Raw genomic sequence first — 13458 nt, 5'->3', positions numbered from 1 at the left:
AACATGATTCCTTGCAAAAGGTGTCAGTTTTGTTGCCAGAAAAAAGGGGGAAAACCCTATTAGTAAAGAGTGCAACACGTTACGTGGATTGAGCGAGGTCATAAGAAGGGTCGATGGGTGAGCGAGCGAGCAAGTCTAAGGGTGAGCGAGTGGATGGAGAGAGCGGTTGATGGCAGATTGAGTGAGTGAGTTGAGAGAGGACATTATCGGTGAGCAAGTGAGACATTTGGGAGAGGAGTTCATTGGCAAGTGAACGAATAAGTTGGGCGAGCAGTTAATGGGGAATTGAGTGAGTTGGGAGAGACCTTTATTGGTGGGCGAGCGAATGAGTTGGCAGAAGAGTTGACGTGGGGGTCGAGCGAGCTGAGAGAGGAGGAGTTGGGGGTGATGGGCGAGTCGGTGGACACGGAGCCACTTACCAGTGTTGGAATTGTAGTGCCCTCCGTCATTGAGCAGGATGTTGTTGAAGCGGATCACCTCGTCGTGAGGCGGCCGGTACCTCAGGGCGGCAGTAAAGGCCACGCGGTGAGAGATGGCGTCCTTGCCTGCACGCGCACAAACAAAGAGAAAGATCCCCCGTGTAGCCTGAACAATAGAAAGATGCCAAAGGCCGTCCGGCATGGCGTGGGCTTGTTGCGGCCTTATGCTCCACAGAGAGCAAAGAGGAGTAAGTAAATAGCCTGAACAGAGTTCTGAGGCAAGTTCTGTGAGCGAGCAGCTATGGAGGCTGGCTGGTACGGCACAGAATTTGGTGGGTGGCCAGCACCGCGCCCGACCGCCTGTGTCTCCCCAGTGGCGATGTTTACACATTTGACCAGGTGTTGGCCGTAGCACAACGCACTAACCTCTGCGCCACCGCTCCCCACACTGACACGCACACTGACTAAAAAAAGACAAGATCCCCCGTATAGCATTAACGGACTGTTGGGGCAAGTGCTGTTAGCGAGTACCTATGAAGGCTAGCACGGCACACGAGGAGATGGGTGGCCAACACCTCGCCCGGCCGCCTTTGTCTCCCCATTGGCGATGTTTACACCACACCAGGTACTCATTTGAGGCTCAATCGACCTAAGGGGCGGCCCAAGACCGGTTCAGATCATTGTCACTGGTGTTGGCCATGAGCAGGAATCGAACTCGGGTCTCCGGGTTCATAGCGCAGCGCGCTAACTGCTACACAACCGCTCCGCACACACTGACGTACACACTGACACACACACTGCAGTCACCTGCTGGCCCCTGCACCCCAGGCTGGCCGGGGAGGCCGTCACTTCCACGCTCCCCTCTGAGCCCCGGGGGTCCTTGGGCCCCGGGGGTTCCGGGGGTCCCGGGGGAGCCGGAAAAGCCGGGGGGCCCCGGGAGGCCGTTCATCCCAGAATTCCCAGCAAGGCCCGGAGCGCCCGGGTGCCCGGTGGGTCCGATGGGGCCGACTGGGCCGCTGGGTCCAGGGAGACCGCTGGGACCAGGGAGGCCGGTGGGTCCAGGAAGGCCGGTGGTTCCGCTGGGACCAGGGGGTCCGCTGGGACCAGGGACGCCACTGGGACCAGGAAGGCCAGTGGGTCCAGGAAGGCCAGTGGTTCCGCTGGGACCAGGTAGGCCAGTGGGTCCGCTGGGACCAGGGGGGCCTGGTATGGCAGGGCGGGTCCTCCAGTCTGGGGCGGGGGGGGGGTCCAGATAGTGGGACATGCATACGTGTGTGTGTGCACACGTGTATGCAAGCGTATAGGTACGTGCACGACAAAGGAGCCAAAGTTGTCACAAGTTCGAAAACTCACGCGTGCACGTGGATTGCGTATCGCTGTAGACTGGATCACCTAAGCGAGAGTTAAAGTGCTCCAACGCCGCCTCACCCCTACCACCTCCTACTCCGTTCCGGAAGTATGCAATTACAAACCCATAAACGTTTGCAAGTACACACTGTTGCAAGTACACACAATCAAGATTGTTGACGTGTTGTTTGAAAAGCGTTACATTTCAAAACGGTCGGGAGTAACTCATTACACCGGTCGTGCTTTTAATCACGTTTCTGGTGATGATGAGCTGATTTAAAACATCGACGATTATGATCTCGGCGATGACGATTGTAAAACCATGATTGCTCATCACAAATGACAGGAGTTACACGTTTAAAATGGCACAGTGGGCAATGCGTTGAAAATGATGACGATATTGCTGCTGCTGCCATCTTTGACATCACACCCATCAACGTCATCAGTTTGTGCCAGGGTTCCTATCAGGTGTTCCAATTCAAAATGATGACGGTTCACAGGAAATTATAAAAAATGTAATCATTATTTGCCGATGCTGCTGGTGCTGCGTTGTCAGTGGTGGAGAAGCAAAATTGACGAAATAACCTCAACACACTCGTCAATAACATAGTTGTGGCCTTCAGAGATGAAATATATATAATCGGCAACGTTTCGGGCAATAACCCTTCTTCATGGCACATAAGCAGATAGGCCAGAGAGACAGAGCTAATAGGGGTTGGCGACTATATGTACGTATTTTTAACTTCTCTCCTCCTGCGCGTAGCCAACTGTGCTAATCAGAGGTGCGGGGGCAGGACAACAATCAAGATTTAAAAGTGCATAGCTCCAGTGGCTTCCTAATATCGGTAGGAAGATTGGACTTGTTTACAATATGGGGCCTGGAGACCAGTTTTTAAATTGCCATGTGAATAGTCACACTATTATTAGCTACCGGGTACCAGACAGACCCTTAAATAATCACAAAGTCTGACGACTAAATAAACGAATTCATTATTGAAAGTAAAGTAAAAAAGAAAATATTGCTGGCACAATGCACTACGGGGGAAGGATTGTTCTTGCGAGGGCAAACGAGGCGGAAAATGAGCGACTGCGATAACGACGGCGGCGCCGACGCCTGCGTGTCGCCACCGCACCCATGGTCAGCTTGTGCAGGGTGCCGTTGAGGTGCTGCAGGGCGTCTTGCGTCCGCCCATCGCGCTCCCAGGTCCTCGCGCGCTCCCGCTCGCACGCGTCGGCCACGCGTGCCGCGTCGCCCTCGAGCCGCGCCACGCGCCGCTCCATCTCCTCGCAGCACGTGCTGGCACCACCGCCGCCACGCCCTCCGCTCTCCACCTGGGCACAGCGTCACCCCTCTTTCGCACCGTGCATAGCCAATCGTGCTGATCGGAGGTGCGGTAATATGTACGGAGATGTGTTGAACCTGTTTTTCACTGTGCGTAGCCAACCGTGCTGAACGGACGGAGGTGCGGGGGGGAAGGCAAGCGAAACTTGTTTCACGGTGAAGCTGCAAAATTTACGAAAACTGCGAGCATTGGAAACGTTTACGATTTGCCTCGGTCACACGCCCTGGACTCTCCGCACCCCTGGATCCCCCAGACCCCGAGGACCCCAGGACCACCCCCCCCCCCTCCACACCAGACCCCTCCCAGACCCCCTGGTCGATGCCCCGGAAGCCCGTGACCCTCACCTCGTTCCACAGGTCGGAGAGTTCTCCCTTGAGGTTCTGGAGGGCGCCGCCGTGACCCCGGATCACCGCGCTCTGATTGGACAGCGCCTCCCGCACCCATGACACGCGGGCGTCCAACCGCCCCTCCGCCTCCCCCAGCGAGTCGTTGAGCACCCCGATCCGCTCCCGCACCACGTCCAGCGGGGAGCGGCCCCCCGCTCCGCTCTCCCCCTCCTCCTCGCCCTCGTCACCCCCTCGGTCGCCCGTGACCCCGCCGAATAGTCCCCGCCTCCCGCCGGGCGTCTGCCAGATGGTCAGATTGACGGCGTGGATCCGCTGCCGGTTGGCGTCGCACTCCGCCGCCGTGCTCCTCCACCGCTCCGTCACCTCTTCGCGGAGCCGCGACACCTCCTCGCGGCAGGCCCCGGGGCACTCGCCGTCGTCGGTGCTCGGAGACGCAGCTCCTCCCGTGCCCAGCCCCAGCAGCGCCTCCTCCACCTTGTCGACGCGCGACCCCGTACGCCGCAACTCGCCCGCCAGCGCCGAGAGGTTGGCGGCCACGGTGGCGCGGTGTCGGGCGAGGAGAGAGTCGACGCGCCGGGGATCCGGCGGCGGGGCGCTCGTCAGCACGGCGAGGCGCTCCTCCACCCCGGCCAGGCGCCGCTGCAGATCGCCCAAGAGCTCGGCGCCGACGCCGTCGTCGCGGGGAACGCCGGGCGCTGCAAAACCGTCGAGCGCCGCCCGCAGCGCCGCCACCTCCTCGCCGAGCCGTGCGTAGCGGGCGTTCATCTCCCCGCGCAGCGAGCCCACCGACTCCTTGAGCATCTCGCCCGTCGTCTCCTGCCAGTGGCGGCAGCACTGCTGGGTGCCGCTCAGCGCCGTTGACAGCCGCGTCTCCGCGTCGCGCAGGCGCTTGCCCTGCTCCCGCAGCTCCCGGAGGATGTCGGCGTCGTCGCGTCGGCCGCCGCCGTCGACCGCCGCCGCCAGCGCGGCCGCCGTCGAGCTGGCGTTGCCCTCGAGCGCGTGCACACGCCGCCCCAGCTCGGAGCAGCAGGCCTCGGCCCCCGCGGCGAGGCCGTCCAACTCCGAGCGCAGGCGCTGCACCTGCTCGTCGACGCGGCCCCGGCACGTGGACGACAGCTGCTCGTGCGATCGCTCCGCTGACTCCCGCCAACGCTGGTGCCGCTCCTCGAGCGCCGACAGCTCGGACGCGCAGCCGCACGCGCCGCCACCGCCGCCGCCTCCCACCCCTCCACGCTCCTTGTCCAGCGCCGACCGCACCTCGTTCACGATTTCTCCGCGCAGCTTGGCGAGCCTGCGGTCGAGCGCGCCGTTCGGCGGCTGCTGGGGCGGCGGCCGCGCCGCTCCCCCGCCTCCGCCGCCACTCCCGGCGACCTTGTCGAGGATCTCGTTGATGCGGGCGCCGTGGCCCGTCACGGTGCCCTGCAGGTGGTCCAGCACCTTGCCCTTGCGCGCCAGTGTCTCGTTCACCTGCGCGATCTTGCCCATGACGTCGCCGAGCCAGGGGGCCGCGCCCCCGGCCTCCCCGCCGCGGCTGGGCGCGTGTCCTATGGCTCCGTTGAGAACGCTGCTGCTGCTGCTGCTACTGCTGCTGCTACTGAGGCTGTTGCCGTAGGTGTTGAGAAGGCTGCGCAGCTGGTTGCTGTCCTCGAGGAACGCCCGCTGGAGGCTGTGCACCGTGCTGGAGAGGGTGTTCACGCTCTGAGCCAGGCGCTGCACCTCGCTCTCCAGCTGACGGAACCGGTGGCCGTTGGCTGCGACACGCAAGGAGGGGGGGGGTGCGATGGCGATTGGAGACGGCGCTGTTAGGGTGGCAATTCGGACAGTTGTAACGAGGCCCGAAGGTGAGCTCGTAAACAGCAGGAAAGGCACGACTCCCAATCGTGCCGTGCGTGCCGTGTGGCCTCCGCATTGCGAGCGCGATGCTCTCAGCCTTGTTTAGACCACCAGCTCAAAAGAGCTGAAACAGCAGAGCGCAATGTGGTAGTCTCGTGACTCGCCCCACAAGGCATGGTGTCAATCGTGGATTCCAGCCGTTTGCGAGCAACACACATTTGTGTTCCGTTATTTCTCTTTGTTTTTTTTCTTTCCCAGCCTGCACACATTCCCCTGTTGCGATGGATCAAGAGTTGTGATTGAGAGATGGCCAGGTAGCTCAAGGGTTACGGGCAATGAGCCATCGCACCCCAGAGATCCTGGATTTTATTCCGGCTTTAAGCAGCGAGCGATTAAACCGGGTTCTCAAGCTCAGCAAGCTGGTGATCTTGGCCCTGGCACCAGTGACTGCTCCGTGACTTAATCATTGTAGTTTGATTGCCATGCAACAAGCACTCTCGGAGGGAGCGTATATAACGCGTACCCCTCTAATGTGGTTATGGAAGTATTTAAGTGACACAGGATGATGCACTGCGCGCTGTGAGAGTTTTCTTTGTCTTAGGACGTAATACCGATATAAGCGGGGAATCGTGGGGGCCGAGCCCAAAATGGAACGTGGACCGTTGTGCTCGGAGTCGAACCCACCGCCCCGTTTACCTGCAGGCCTTTGCGGCTGCCCCTGCCCATTGCCGTGTCCAGGCGGTATGGCCGCCCCCGTGGCGACCCCTTGCTGGGGTCTTTGGGCGTCCAGGGACGTCGGGACCCCCTGCGGAGGCCTGCGGGGATCGCTGGGGGATCCTTGGTCGACGCCCGGCGGTCTGGGCTCGCCGCCTCCTGTCGGGGTCCCGGGCTGCGACTCCTGGCAGGAGGGCCCCGCGTGCCCGGGGCAGCACCGCCACTCGACGGCCTGGACGCTCTTGTAGGCGACGCGGTAGCGGGGCCGGACGCACGCGCGGTACCTGGGCACGCCGACGCCGGCCTCGTTAACATCCTCGCCGTCCTCGTCATCGTCATTGCAATCGTACTCGCCGTCATCACTTTCATCATCGTCTGCATCTCCGATTAGCACGGGTGGCTGCGTAGGGTGCGAAAGAAGTTCAACATGCATACATCGTCCGTGCAATCGCAACGAACATCGGTCACAAACTTTGCCTCTGTCTTGAATCGTCAAAAAAGTGATGAGGGCGTTGGTGGGTGGGAAGACATTGGCTTGGGGGGAGGGTATTGGCTTGGGGGGAGGGCATGTCCTCACGTGATGATACGAGGGCAGTTGCGCTGCCCCCAAGGGCAGGGCTGGTACTCGGCGCGTGCGTACGACTCCACCCCATCCTCCACGGTGCAAGTGACCGAGCGCGACACCACAAACGCGCACCAGTTCCTGCGGGAGGGACGCGCGCACGCACACACGCGCGTTGAACTTCTTTCGCACCATACACAGCCAACCGTGCCAATCGGAGGTGCAGGGGGAAGGACAACAAACTCAACACAAAAAAGCATTTCTAAACAAATGGCTTTTCAACCGAGATTTTATAAGTGCATAGCACCAGTGACTTCGTAATACGGGAAGAGCGTTCCAGACGGCCGCAGAAGCGCATCTGAAGGTGAGCGATGCAAGTGACCGTCTTTGTTTAATGGTTAGCCACATACCACGCACACACACACACACTCGTGGAAACACACAGACAGAGATCCCCGGGTAGCCTTCAACAGACTACTGGGGCAAGTGCTGTTAGCGAGTAGCAGCACCTATAAAGGCTGTCACGGTTTGATGTCAGTACCATTCCCGGCCGCCTTTATCTCCCCAGTGCCGATGTTTACACACACTGCCAGGGGTACTCGTTTGAGTCGAACCTCGGGGAGGCTCAGGAACGGTTCAGATATTTGTCGCTGATGTTGGCCGAGAGAGCGGATTGAACTTGAGATGCCAGGTTTGGAGCGCATGACATTTCCGCTCCCCACTCGTTTATAACAAACTGGGAAGCGAGTGCGTTAAAGGAGCCCGAATTTTGTTTGTGTGTCTACTTCTGTGGCTGTGCGAGTGTGTGTGTGTCTTTGGAGGCGGTTCGTGAAGGACGCTCCTGGGCACTTGGAGGCAGGCACCCTCCAGCAACAACGAGCGGAGCGTCGGCGAGTTGGCACAGTGGGGAGGCACAGCTGGTGAATCTTCCAGTCATCTAAGTCAAATCAACCCATCATAACTCCAGGGGTCTGTCCCGTGACCTGCCGGCGAACCTTCGACACTTGACGTGGCCTCAGCGTCCACCTAGCCTGGCACAAGCCCTGTGATGATATCACCGCCACTGAGTGGCGAGTGATGTTTGTTGATGTTTGAGTGGCGAGTGATGTTTGTGATGTTTGTTGTCCACTTGTGAGTCGGAGGATTGCCTGTGTATTTCTTGGTGCATATGGCGATGTGAACGTGGATGCCAACACCAGTGGTGATTCTAATTATCTGAAACGGTGCCGCGCCTTCCCGAGGTAGATTCAGTCTCAAATGAGTACCTGGTGTAGCAGTGTGTAAACATTACCACTAGGGAGACAAAGGTGGCCGGGCGTGGTGCTGGCCACCCACCCCCTCGTGTGCCGTGCCAGCCTTCGTGAACAGCACTTGCCCCAACAGTCTGTTACAGGCTATACGGGGGATCTTTGTATTTAGTCTCAGCATATACAGTCCACCCCCATTAGTAGCTGGCAGCTTACAGTTAATTTTTTTTTAAATAACGTGTTTTCTAAGCGTTTCTTCTAATCTTCCCGAACAACTACGCATATCTGTGCGTTGGTGTTGGTGAGAGCCGTGTGGTTGAACGTTTCATTGCGATTGGTTCGGGGATTTGTTGTCTTTTTTGTCGGGGTGACCTGGCATGTAGAGACATCATCTTTCCCAGGCTCGGAATTTCTTTTTTTTAATCCGATAAACTCTCTGAGCCGCTTGTTTTGCGGTTCGAATCCAGCGGCCACCCTGATTAATACTGCGCGGTGTGACGACTGTATATGCATGTGTGTTGAACTTTTTTCGCACCGTACGTAGACAACCGTGCGATGGTGCGGGAAACCGTAGCAATAACCACGCGCCGTCAGCCTTGCTCAACATCGGATATTAAAGATCCCGCGACATCATTCGCAAGATTTAGGCCATTTCGTGTGTCGGGCGACAGGCTCGGAATTTGCCAAATGTAAGAATGACACCACAAGTTACTCAATGACACCACAAGTTACTCAATTGAGACCGCACACGCACGCAGTGACCATCGCTCTTGCTGGCAGACTCAATGCCCTTAGTTTCTCTTGTAACTGAAGGCTCATGCCTGACCTCTGTGAGTTTCTCACCTCCGCGTTATAACAACGGGGCGCATTCCACGTTGTGCGAAAAGTGTTCCCTCGCGGAAGAACCGCGTTACAGCGTGAACACGCGTTAAGCGAGGATTTACCGTACTCATTTTGTTGGGCCCCAGAAAGTTGGTGGGCTGAGTCAACCCCCAAACGCCACGGTGGGTGCCACGGTGGCGAGATGTTAACTATCTCGCCTGGTAGGAAGGAGGTCGTGGGATCGATTCCGACCCTGACGCCTGCTGTATATTTGGAGTGTGTGTGTGTCTCTCTCCCCATGGTCGCTTGGTTTTTTCTCCTCCGACTTTTCCCTCCACATTTAGAATCAACACGCGTTTAGAGTATTTGGCTGCTGTAAATATCCACATGATAAGCCACTTCGTTGAGCTATCATGTGTGGCAAGATCGTTTCTGAAAAAGAGCTACAGAGCTCAGTGGGCCTTACCTGGTAAAATGAAAAATGCATAATTTAAACAGGATTGGATGTCGCTCGCTCTACGCTGCACAGCCATGCGTTTGTGTGCAGTCATCGGTGACCGGGCTGAGACGACCAGCTCGCTGGCACTTGCGAACTTTGGTTTGTACATTATGTATGTTAAACTTATTTCGCACCCTACAGAGCCAACCGTGCAAACCACATGGTGGGAGCTGAATCCCGGATCTAAAGCCTGGATTTTAGCAGTGCCGGTTTCACTGCCCCACACTGCTGTATCCAGTATCGTTCGATTTAAAGCTTTCGTGACTGCAGGGATTCATCTTCTTGGTTCTTTTGGTAAAGTCACGTAGTAGGGAAGTATTATATTATATTATTATATTATTTTATTATGTTTTATTTTTATTATTTTATTACTTCCCTATCCAGTATCTCTCAGCAGACCTTGGATGCAAATTATTTTTCAATCCCAGCAAGTGTTATTATCCCCAAACCCCCCCTAATTAGTTCCATGTGAGTGGCCCGAGCTACCATTATGCAAGTGGTTGTGGGGTAAACCACTTCTTTTAAAAGGGGGGTTAGATGGAGGAAAGTGAGTTGGTGGCTTGTGGGATGAACGAGTTTGGAGGAAACGGATGTGGTTTTTTTCCTTTCATGCCTCATTTATCCTCACTTGTGTTTGGGCAAATAGTCATCGTGTGTACACATGTGGGTGGGTGTGCGAGTGGTTAGTGTGTGTGGGTAGTGCGTATGCGTGCGTAGGTGTGTGTGGGTGTTAGTATTCGTATGTTGGGGGTTGTGTGTGTGTGTAGGTGTGCGTGGTTGAACCAGGATTTTTTATGGCTATCAACCTAGGGGAGGTCCAAGACAGATGCCACTTGGCACCGAGGCGCAGCAACATGGACAAGCATCGAACCAGGGTTCCCCACATTGTAAGGCAACGTACAAACAAAATCCCCTGTGTAGCCGTAAAGACGTTTGAAGCAAGTGCTGTTAGCGAGCGCCTATTAAGGCCGGCACGGCACACGAGGGGTGGGTGGCCAGCACCACGCCCGACCGCCTTTGTCTCCCCAGTGGCGATGTTTACACACCACACCGATTATATTATCTGAACCGGTCCTGGAACTCCCCTAGATCGATGCGGCCTCAAATGAGTACCTGGTGTGGTGTTTACACATTGCGCCAGGTAATCACTTGAGGCTGAGTCGATCTAGGGGAGTTCTAGGACCGGTGCAGATAATCGTCACCGGTGTTGGTCGTGAGCGGGAATCGAACTCGGGTCGCCGGGTTTCGTAGCGCAGCGCTTTCAGCTACACTACCGCTCCGCGCACACTCATGGACACGCAGATGCACACATGAGGGGGGGGGGGGGGCGGGGTACATCTGCAATATATTTCCACTTCATTTGTCCCATCTGTCACGGCACGGGCGTTAGTCATTTCCATCGCACAAGAGTCAGTTGAGGGCTCATTCGGAGCAGTTGCTCAACTCGATCACGAATCTCTGCGCGAGACTCTCGCTTGACACGTCTATTTACATCGGATCAAGGATCGTTGAGCGGGCTCAACTGGGGGATTGACTCTGCAGTCGATGTATGTTTATGTGCGTGCGTATGTTGATGTTCTTTCGCACCGTACGTAGCCAACCCAGCTAAGATACAATGCGTATCACTTTGGTGGGAAAGTCAACAGTGGTTATTCAATGGCTACGCCCACGCCTGCCATAGGAACGTGGAATTCCATCACTGGCTCTGGGCTGGAAGCATGATTTGAACCCATAAACTCAGCAGTCAGTGGTCTGGAAAGCCAATAGACCAATGGGCCAAAACATCGTTTGTAATTAATATATGTGCTTATATATGCTTTAACCCGTAATCTCTCCCTTTCATGCGTCTACTCGGTGCTTTGACATGGCCATTATGGCTGGTGTTGAGAGGGTCTGTGGGATGTAGGGGGTGATGAGGGGTCTGTAAGACCTGGTTGGTGTGGAAGGGGCCTGTGGAACGTGGGTCGTGTTGAGGGGTCTGTGGGCGGTGTTGAAGGGGTATGTGGGATGTGGCTGGTGAGGTGGTCTGTGGGATGTAGGGGGTGTTGGGGGGGTCTGTGGGATGTGTCTGATGTGGAGGGTGTCTGTGGGATGTAGGGGGTGTTGGGGGGGGTCTGTGGGATGTGTCTGGTGTGAAGGGGGTCTTGTGGGATGTAGGGGGTGTTGGGGGGGGGGTCTGTGGGACGTAGGTGGTGAGGAGGTGGTCTGTGGGATATAGGGGGTGTTGAGGGGCGGGGGTCTGTGAACGTGTCTGGTATTAAGGGGGTCTGTGGGATGTAGGGGGTGTTGGGGGGAGGGTCTGTGTGATGTAGGGGGTGTTGGGGGGGGGTCTGTGGGACGTGGGTGACCTTTGCGTCGTGCGTGTGGCTGTCACGACTCCGCACTAACAATAGACGGCGGCGAATGCCAGGCATGACATGGGCCCTCGGCTCATTGTGTATTTATATTTACATAAAGTATGCACCTCCCCTCGATATGTAAGATCGTATAAATGAGTTCGTGTGCATTTGCAAGCTTCTACATTCGTGACTGAACATTGCCAATTGTGTTGTGTCTGTGTGAATGCATGTACGTGTGTGTCGGCATGTGCATGTGTCCGTATGCGTGTAATTGTATGTACTCAGTACAGATTGTAAATGTTGTGGCTTGTCTCTCCGACACACCGGTTAGTGCTGTGCTAGTGACGAATTGGCACGTTCTGTTTACGTGACAACCCTAACTGGTTGGCTGTGTCGGGTGGTGGCGGGTTTAACGACACATATATTTACACGATCTAACCCAAAAAACTCTATTATGGATGTATGTGTATGTCTGTTGCCAGGTTCATAGTTTAGCACGCATGAACCTGGCAACCCAAGTTCGATTCCCGTTCACGGCCAATACCAGTGACGATTATCTGAACTTGTCTCTCACTAGGGATACAAAGGCGGCCGGGCGTGGTGCTCGCCAAGCACTCCCATAGGTGCTCGCCAACAGCACTTGGCTCAACGGTCATTCACAGCACTTAAATTACACAGAAGCACGCATCACTGAAACGAACGCAGCGTATAACCCTGACGTGATGCAGCGGCCCTTGAGTCGGTCCACTTGTGGATGAAGGACTTCTCCACCCTGTGCGGGGTGGGGGGTGTTGTTTTGACCATACTTCACCACGCTGGTCAGCGTAGGTGTTGGCGATCAGCATAGGTAGGAGTCCATGATATCGCTCGCCACTGCTGTTAGCCGTGGCCCGGAATGAAACTCGGGGCATTGGGTTTCACAGCTCAGGCCGCCAATCACTGCCTGCCCCCCAAACCTACCCCCCCCCCGCGATTCCAGCATCAATCCAAATGCGTTATTCTCAAGGTTACTGCATTGTCACACCATCAACCCTGGATTGCAGTGACCTCGACCAAAGGGGGGGAGGAGGTGGGAGCCTTGCAAGTTGCACCACATTTCATTTAGCAGTCTTACAAATCGGCACAACTGTAGATGCCAGGAGGCTCCAACATCCAAACTTAGGTCTGTGACGGGACTTATTGACACCGGTTTTTGTGTTTTCATTAAATTTTCAGTCACTATTCATTCGCGTTGCAGTAAGTTCCGGCGTAGGGTTTCGTGTAAATATATTTTTTGTTTTTGCTTCTCGTTTGCACATTCCCACCCTGCCGCTCGCTGCCACCACTGCCGACAGCCCCGGGTTGTGGTCGTCCTTTGCCGGGCGGTGGCGGTGGCGGTGGCTACGCTGCTGTACGCTGCTGCACTGGAACCCAGCACTGTGGAGGCAGCGGCGAGCGTTGGTGGATCACCGCACACAAATGTTTCTAAACTCCCTTCTTCCCGTGGACGTCGACGAGATGCCGTACCCTGGCTCGCCAGGAGAAGGCGGTACAGCAAGTGGACTAAATCGCCATCTGTTTCCTTCTGTACGGGGATAGAGCGTTGCCCCCTCGCACGTGCGGGTTTTCTCCAGGTGCTCTGATTTCCTTCCACGTTAATAAAACAACACTTGTCAATTGTTCGAAAGCATCTTGAAAATTAAAACCCAACGCAAAACCCTCCTGAAAAAGAGCCCTTACAACTTGGTGTTCTTCTTGGTTCTTTCGGTAAAGTCACGTAGAAGGGAAATAATAAAATAATAAAAAATACAACATTATAAAAAGCTTTAAATCGAAACTTGGTGTTCATCTGACTCTGAGCTTGGCTCCACGCCTCTGAGTTGCGGCTACTACGTCTGCAAATTTGCGCGCGTTACAAATTGAACTATTATTATTATTATCTACTGGATAGATAAAGGAGTGATTTATTATAACATTATAAAAGAGCTTCTGAGCTCAATGGGGCCT

General features: G+C 55.8%; 1 protein-coding gene across 2 annotated transcripts in view; it reads right to left on the bottom strand.

Annotated features, from left to right (window-relative positions):
- Window positions 1-13458, bottom strand: part of LOC144945246 (EMILIN-1-A-like) — a 33494-nt gene that overhangs the window by 7310 nt on the left and 12726 nt on the right. For both annotated transcript variants that reach the window (XM_078873625.1, XM_078873617.1), the window contains 6 exons: window positions 6581-6706; window positions 5986-6287; window positions 3454-5207; window positions 2900-3098; window positions 1227-1649; window positions 420-545 (listed from right to left, as the gene is read on the bottom strand). In XM_078873625.1, the coding sequence (XP_078729751.1) occupies window positions 420-545; window positions 1227-1649; window positions 2900-3098; window positions 3454-5207; window positions 5986-6287; window positions 6581-6706 (2930 nt within the window). The remainder of the gene's footprint in view (window positions 1-419; window positions 546-1226; window positions 1650-2899; window positions 3099-3453; window positions 5208-5985; window positions 6288-6580; window positions 6707-13458) is intronic.

Source organism: Lampetra fluviatilis, chromosome 2 (assembly GCF_964198595.1).
Source record: "Lampetra fluviatilis chromosome 2, kcLamFluv1.1, whole genome shotgun sequence".
NCBI classification, from domain to species: Eukaryota; Metazoa; Chordata; class Hyperoartia; order Petromyzontiformes; family Petromyzontidae; genus Lampetra; species Lampetra fluviatilis.
Note: the sequence above shows the minus strand (reverse complement) of the source record. Positions and strands in the feature narration are given on the sequence as shown.